This window comes from Corvus hawaiiensis, chromosome 1, assembly GCF_020740725.1.
Source record: "Corvus hawaiiensis isolate bCorHaw1 chromosome 1, bCorHaw1.pri.cur, whole genome shotgun sequence".
In the NCBI taxonomy this organism is placed as follows: Eukaryota; Metazoa; Chordata; class Aves; order Passeriformes; family Corvidae; genus Corvus; species Corvus hawaiiensis.
Genome location: NC_063213.1, coordinates 95,917,641 through 95,925,518, shown reverse-complemented (window position 1 = coordinate 95,925,518; position 7,878 = coordinate 95,917,641). Strand labels below are relative to the sequence as shown.

Genomic DNA, 7,878 nt, shown 5'->3' with positions numbered 1-7,878 from the left:
TTTGCCTGGTCTGCGGATGATTCCTCAGGAGTTTCCCAACAGCTGTCTGCAACAAGCATCTCTCCTGAGTGAGCACACATTCCTTCCCCAGCTCTGCAGTTATCACACGGGCACATCAGTGTAGTGCAGGCAGAAACACGGGATGACTTGTACTCCGTAGGAGTGGACGGTGTCTGCACCCCAGAGATGCTCCTGCTGCTCCGAGACACCTCGGTCCCCTCTGCCCCTCACACCTCTGTGTGCCTGCAGCAGCCACCTGTGCCCAGGAGCCTCTCTCTGCACACACTTCCCTCTGTCTTGGTATTTTTCCTGTTTATCTCCAGGAAATGAGGGCACTAGTTAAACTGAGACAAAATTAAGTAATTGTTCTGAGACCTTAAAAAATTAAATTAAGCTTTCCCTCATGTTTTCATTCAGTTACTTGAACTCATAAGCTTCCTGGGTCTGTCTCATCAGCACAAAGAAATAGGGAAATCTTATGGAAATGTAGTTTCCAAGATTTGCAGCTCCATAATTTGCAGCTCTTTAATAAATGACGTGTTTCCAGGATGTTTTCTGCTGGGGAACTGTTAATCACAACCTGCCTCTCCTGAACTGCCTTCCAGACTCATCCTAACTTGTAGGTCCACAAACAACATCACAGCATCCCAAGAGCTGAGGCTGTTCCTCCCAGGGCTTTCCAGAGGCATATTCATAATTTCTGGATCATTAGAGTCTTTCTGGCCATGTCATTAGGTCTCTTTCACCTCTCAGGAATTCAGGACAGCTCCTTTGTGAAAGTGCATGCTTTAGACCTGCTGGATGTGGTGAGAAGGGTGGGAAGGTCTTTGATACGAGCCCAGAGAATCTGGAGGAGCAGCTAGATGTCAGTAGCAGTTCGCAAGAGGAGGAACCAGCCCACAGCTGGTGGGAATCTGCTGGGGCTGCCAGGAGAGACTGGGAAGCTTTTACATACCATAGGTAGCCAAGAGTTTCCAGAAGACTGGAAACTGGAAGAGTCTCCATGCAGTGTTTTTATATTTTTAGAAACAAGAGGTGAGGACTCATGGATTGGGAAGGATTGAGGCCAAAAAGGGCAGCAGTGGGTTATCTCACTGTCTGTCTTTGCACTGAACAAGGCAGAAGGAGACACTGGGAATGGAAGGGGAAAGATCTGCTTTTCAACTTCTCAGCCAGAGCTCTGAGAACAACTGGAATATCCATTGGAGTCCAACGCAAGGAAATTTGCCATTAGAGCCAAAATATGTATCTCTTTTGATCTCTTGTGAAGCACTTGCCATACCTGTCTACTGAAAGAATTGTACATCAAGTCTGGGACTTCCTGTAGGGCTGGAACTGGACTTCTAATAAGCCTTAATTTAGTCCTGGTTTAAAAACTTATACCTTTGGCCACTCTTCTGAGTCATTGCAGGTGTTCCAGTGCTGCATTATCTTCTCTTGCCCATGGATAGTATTAAACTTAGTGTCTGGTAGATGAAATAAAGAAATATCACTGAGACATCTCTCTGTGGCCTCTCACAACAGAAGGGCACCTTTCACCTGCTCTCCAAGATATTAGTGGTTGAGCTTCTTCAGGCACTTGCTACCATGTTAAGTCTATTTCTGTATCATCAGAGAAATTGGTGTCTCTATAAAAGAACTGGCAATCGAAAAGTGTGCCACACTATACTGTATGTACAGTCCTGAAGTGGTTTTGTCTTTGTACCTGTTCTCTTCCTGCCCTGAGTCTGGCTGTTCCATAACCTCCAGCCTTTGATGGAAAAGGAATAACCAGGAGTTTTGCTTTACTGGGTCATCCCACAAGTGAATGTGACTCTGTAACAGCCACACCACAGTTAAAACCACCACTGCTTGGCATTCTGGACCAACAAGTTAATCCTCAGAACACCATCATAATACTTTGAACTGCCAGTTCTCTAAAACCAGAGTGACTCTGCCAGCTCACTGTGGCCCACGGCTGCTCTGGCAGGTCAGCACCAGGACAAAACCAGCTCAGCACCAGCTACATGGCTGCTGATCGAGGCCAAGTGTGATCGAGTGACCTGCCTTGCTTGTGACAACTGGGTGGCTCTGGGTGTTCAATAGCCCTACCTGGCTTTTTTCTCCATTCTGTTCTCTGTTAAGCTGCACTTTTTCAGCTCCCACCCTGCCCTCTGCAGCTCCCCAGACAAGGTGTGTTTAACGCAGAGATGATCTTTCAACCACTCCTGATTTTCAGGTCGAAACTCTTGGCAATCCGAGGATGACCAGTAAATGACTCAGTCACTATGTGAAAAGAGAGGAGATAAACCTTTTGCCTCCAGTCCTTTTCCCAATGTGAAGATTCCTATAAAATGAAAGGGATAGGTTGGACAATAAGCCATGTCAGCAGAAACTGAATCAGTTGTGGGAACCAAGATTTCATCCTCAACAGTCCCCAGGCTGGGAGATGGAGCATGAGAGGGCTCAGCCCAGATGTGTCAGCACTAGACTGGGACCAAGGCAAACTGTCTCCAGATGTTCCATCACTGACTTTGGAAACTCTTCTAAAACTGTGTTTTAGCCCAATGCTGTGTGAGAAGGACACAGGCCTCTGCCTGACCTGCGGGTCCATGGGGGTCAGGGCAGGTGTCACACAGGAATGGGCAACACCTGCCTCAGGCTGTGACAACAGGGAGGAGCTGGACAAGACCTGCCAGGTCAGCGAGGCCATTCTCTGGCTCCTACTGGCAAAGCATCTTTATTCCCAGTGCAGGATGATCCTGACCAGTTTAGGTGCCCCTTGTTCATGGATCAGCACCTGGTGTTCAAAGTTTCAGACACAGGTTCTTGATTGCATCAGGCAGAAGCAAGGTTTTATTAGAGACAATTTTCACCAGCAGGTACATAAGTGATCATAGCCCTGGCTGACTACAGCAACAGTCGTGGTGCTGGGCCACACAGACTGGAATAGCAAATAGCAAAGTAAAGCAGAATGTGGCCCAATGCTCTGCTCATCCCTCTGACACATTGCTTAGCACGGCTGAGCAACACAGATGAGCACGCTCCGTGCTCTCTGCAGACACATGCAGTAAATATTCTCTCTCTTCATCCATAGCTCTGCTTCAGGCTTCTCTTGTTGGATATTCTTGTTTCTCTGCTTAATCACAAATCCTTCGGCAAGGCACTGGAGAGATCAAAGGAAACATTACTGTGTTTATAGCAAAAATAGATTCTTTCCCACACTGTCATTCCCTACACGTGATCGTTTCACAAGCCAATTCAATTAGAATTTCAGATAAATACTGCCCCTTCCTGGGAAGATCTGATGGCTCCTGCCAGCCAGGCAGATGGATCTGTCACTGGCTGCAGCACAGGCTGCATCAAAATGCCAAAAGGTGGAAGCTTCAGACACTGCTCCAGCAGTGATCTGGATGAGGGAATGGCATTGGGGTCCATGCCAGATCAATGCCCCTGCTCACGTCATTCTCCTGGACCAACTGTCACTATATTTCCTTCTTTCCTTTTCAGTTTGGCTGGAAGTTTCCCCTTGAATTATGACTAGTAGTTATCTGCCAGTATTCCCATGATTCCCACTTTTTTTTGCCCACCTGATTTCTGAGTACTTTTCCTCTCTCCTGCTCTTTCCTTTGTCCCACATCTCACGTCAGTCCTTTTTCCATGTTCTCCATGGCTTGCCTGCCTGCTGGCTCTGTCACTCTCCTTTCTATCCCTCTTCCCTTTGGCAATTCTCATGCATCCCAGCAGAGTCCCAGCTCCCAAAACCTCTCCTCTCAGCCACTCCTCTGTTGCTCCTGTCCTGTATTTCCCAGGGGCCCCACAATAAAACTTTCAAGTAGCGCCTATAAGCTACGTGGGAAAGATTTTTCTTCCAGCCCATCAGTGTTGCATTAGAGCAGAGACTGTGGAAATGTTTAGAGTGGGACTGTTCTTACCTTGGATCTCCGCAGCTGCACAGGATGGGATCTGGGCAGACGAAGTGTAAGTGTGGCTTGTCCTAATGATGCCTCCTCCTCCTATTCCACTGCTTCTTGCAACTCCTCCTCCTAGACCTGAAGACTGACCAATTCCTCCTTGCTGACTGAGGAGACAAGAAAATAACATTGTAGTAAGGGAAATGACATATAAACTAGAGCTACAGATTTTCAGTGTCCCTGTTGTTCTCAGTCTGTTTCCCTTTTTGGCAGAAAACTGGCAGAATGTTGCAGTGACCGTTCTCCTTGTGGCAGCAGTTGGCACAGGGGAGGAAGCAAGTCACCATCATGACACCAGGCAGCCCAAATAAGTCAGTAAGTGAGAAGGAGCTGGGCAGGTCCTTCACTTTGCTCTTATGTTGCAATAACCAGGACACAGGTATTTTATTATATTTTTTTTGCTGTGTCTCAAGCCCACTTACATAAGGTCCTGCTGGCCACCCTCCAGCAGGCAGCGGTACGTGTGGATCTCCTGCTCCAGGCGGCACTTGACGTCCAGCAGGATCTTGTACTCTTGGTTCTGGCACTCCATCTCTGCCCGCAGGTCAGCCAGCTGCTGCTCCACACAGGTGATCTGGCTCTGCAGCTCAGCAAGGTGGTTGTTGTAGCGACACTCTGTCTCTGCCAGCGAGGACTCCAGGTTGTCCCTCTGAGGAGTGACATGGGACATAAGACAAATATAGGCAGGAGAAACACTGCATTTAGCTATGACTTCTGTGAGATGGCTGAGGTTTGCAGCAGCTCACACTCACCTGGCTGAGCTGGGCTTGGAGATCGATTTCCAGGGCTTGCAATTGGCGTCTCAGTTCAGTCACCTGGTTGTTGCACGTCTCCACCTCCTGACCACTTGTAATAACCTCCCGATTCACCTCCTCAATCTGAAATCACCAATCCGGCATAAAGAGCTTCAGAGAATGTGCAATGTAAGTTGGATCAAGTATTAAGGAAAGAGCAGAGAAGTTAGAAAGAGCAAAGACATAAAATGAGAAGGGTTTGGGTGAAAACTCTCCTCCTAATGGTAGTGTAAACCTGGTTGGTCATTCCTCTTTCTCTTCTAATAATGCTGCTTCCAGTTCTTCTCACCACTTACTGCTTTGTAGAAAATTCCTGCCTCAAGTCCCACCAACATGCAGAGCTTCCCTCAGCCCATGACAAGGATGCAGGATGGTAGTGTCCCTCCCTTGTGTCACTTGGTCAGTGTGAACCAATGCTAAACATTCTTTCAGTCTGTTGTGTGGTTTTTACATGCAATAAATCCCTGCGGGACCATTGCCTGGGTGTTAGCCAGGGAAAAGTCAGAGCTATGGGAATTTACTCACCTTGCACTCGTACCAATCCTCAACTTCTTTGCGGTTGCGTTCAATCAGCGTCTCATACTGGCACCTCATCTCCTCCAGGATCTTCCTGAGGTCTGGGCCAGGGCAGGCATTGACCTCCACGCTCACATCTCCAGTCGATTGCTTCCTCAGACAGCACATTTCCTGGAAACACCATCCAGATCAGATCAGATTTAAAATGAAGGAAAAAATAGAGGGAGCCAAGTTCCCTCACAGGGAGCAGGGCCCTGCAGAGCCCCTCTCTGATGGACCTTCACAACTCCTGGGCCACATGATGGTATCCATCAACCACGGCCCTCCGCAGCAGCACCCCGGGGTGATGGATCCCACAGGAGCGAATGCTTTGTACAGGAGAGGGCAGGACCTACCTCCTCATGGTTCTTCTTCAGGCAGCAGAGCTCCTCCCGCAGCGACTCCAGCTGTGCCTCCAGGTCAGACCTGCACAGCGTCAGCTGGTCCAGCACCTGGCGCAGCCCGTTGATGTCGGCCTCCACGCTCTGGCGCAGGGCCAGCTCCGTCTCGTACCTGTGAGGGAGGAAAGAAGAAAGAAAGAGCAGTCAGTGTCTGACACCACCAGTGTTTCTGAGCTCTGACAGGAAACCCCAAAACCTTCCCCTCTGAGAGACAGCACATGCTGGAACAGCAGCCTGGCTGAACCCTCACTGCTCCCAGTCTGCAGATCCCTTCTGCTTCTTTTAACCTCTACTCAAAACCAGCTTGGCATCCCAAACTTCCCCTCCTGGAACTGCCCCTAATTAGGGCAGCTCTAGAGGCAATGGATGAGAGAGTTCTGCACAGCCTCCAGCCTGTCCTGGGTCACAGGAGAGCAGCTGAGAGCTTTGAGGGCAGTGACAGAGGAGGGGACAGCCCCGGGTACTCACTTCACTCGGAAGTCGTCGGCTGTCATCCTGCTGTTATCGATGTTCAGAATGATCTTGTTGTTGTCTATGGTTGCACAGACAATCTGGAAAAAGAACATTTGTTCCTGGTCTCTGCTCCATGTCCTTGGGCTCAAGGCACCCATTGCCTGCTGCAACCAGACCCTCTTCCTCCCTCTCTTTTTTAAAATCCTGGGTATCAGGGATGGGGAGCTGAGGGGTGCAGCACTCACAGGGATGTTCAGGGAAGTGCAGTGAAGACATTAAAATGATAAAATTCGTGGTTCAGGTGCAGAGTCCGGGAGATGTAATTACTGTCCAGCACCTGCCACAATCCACCTCAGCCTCTTAAATCTAAATCTTATGAGATTTAAAGTTTTATTTGAAGAATTAATGACAAGCCTATCTCATTCTTTTCCTTTCCTGGATTCTTTTCTCTTTATTCTTTGTGCATTGATGTCCGAAATTTTTGCCAAACACTTTGCAAAAGTTTTTAATTTTAAATTGCCCATTGCAAATGTGTTATGGCAATGTTCTCTTTTTTCTTAGTTTTAATTAGATGCCCTATATTTCCCAATTCTACCTGGAAGAGTAAACTAATAAGAAAAAGGAAATAAAGTTTAACTGGAATTCTGCAAGAAATAAAGTTTAACTGGAATTCTGCAAGACTGATGACAATCATATAAATTCAGGCAAATTAATGTGATCCATTATTTATTTATCTTTTAGTTCTTTTCTTGCCATATATCTATTTTACCACCTCAGCACAAACTGAATTAAAAAAGACCACTGAGCCCATCCAGATACATTCCATGAAGTAACATTTTCCCCTTCAATATGTCTGATGAATAAAAGCAACAGAAACAGCCCAAACCCTCCAGTTTTACCTCTGAGCTCTGAGCTTTCCACAGGCAGATGCTGTAATGGCTGTTTGCAAAAAGCAAATTTTACAATTTTACAGCAATGATTTGTTACTCCCAATAATGGACCCAGTTATGAACCAGCACCAGAGAGAGCCTTGCAAGGGAGAAAGCAGCTGAGAAAGGATGTTACCTGGTTCTGAAGATCTTCTATTTCTTTGTAATAGCAGCTGTAGTCCCGTGGCTCACAAAAAGGGCCCTGCTTGGCATACCACTCCCTGATCCTGCACTCCAGGTCAGCATTCTCTTGTTCCAGGCACCTCACCTTGTCCAGGTAAGAAGCCAGGCGGTCATTCAGGTTTTGCATGGTGACCTTCTCGTCACCAGAAAGAAGAATGCCATCACCAGCAAAACCACCTCCACCAAGACCCATACCCATGCCACCTCCCATGCCACCGCCAAAGCGAGCACTGCCACCACTGAATCCCATGCCTGGACATCCTCCGAGGACAGCGGCTCCTAAGCCACCTCCAAAGTTTCCACCGACCAAACTGCCAGTGCTCAGTCCTCCTCCGTAATTCACACCACCACAGTAGCTTCTCCCAGAAAACCCTCGGCTACCGCCTATCCCGCAAGTTGTGTATCTTCCAGAGGACACCGAGGAGATCCGCGCTCCGCCACCACCACCACCACCAATCACACAGCTGCCACCGCTGGTCCTGCCCCTGAGAGAGCCAGTTGTCTGCTTAATACTACAGCTCATGGCGAGGCCCAGCTGCAGCGCCAACCCACAGCCCAAAGCAAGATGCAGAGCGTGATACTGAGTCCGACTGCAGGCTGGCGGCTGCCG

At 48.3% G+C, this 7,878-nt stretch overlaps 1 protein-coding gene across 1 annotated transcript; it reads right to left on the bottom strand.

Moving 5' to 3' along the window:
* Positions 1-2,808: 2,808 nt before the first annotated feature.
* Positions 2,809-7,878, bottom strand: LOC125332411 (keratin, type I cytoskeletal 19-like). Its single transcript, XM_048317211.1, has 8 exons — positions 7,222-7,878; positions 6,172-6,254; positions 5,659-5,815; positions 5,273-5,434; positions 4,706-4,831; positions 4,376-4,602; positions 3,915-4,060; positions 2,809-3,145 (listed from the first exon to the last, which is right to left on the bottom strand). The coding sequence occupies exons 1-8, from the start codon at positions 7,789-7,791 to the stop codon at positions 3,120-3,122; spliced, it is 1,497 nt and encodes a 498-aa protein (XP_048173168.1). The 5' UTR covers positions 7,792-7,878; the 3' UTR covers positions 2,809-3,119.

Excerpts from the sequence above, each read along its gene's own strand:
- LOC125332411 (XM_048317211.1), bottom strand. The coding sequence starts at position 7,791 with ATGAGCTGTAGTATTAAGCAGACAACTGGCTCTCTCAGGGGCAGGACC. Across the intron at positions 6,255-7,221 it reads TAGAAGATCTTCAGAACCAG|ATTGTCTGTGCAACCATAGA; the intron begins GTAACATCCTTT and ends TTCTTTTTCCAG. Across the intron at positions 4,603-4,705 it reads TCCAAGCCCAGCTCAGCCAG|AGGGACAACCTGGAGTCCTC; the intron begins GTGAGTGTGAGC and ends GTCACTCCTCAG.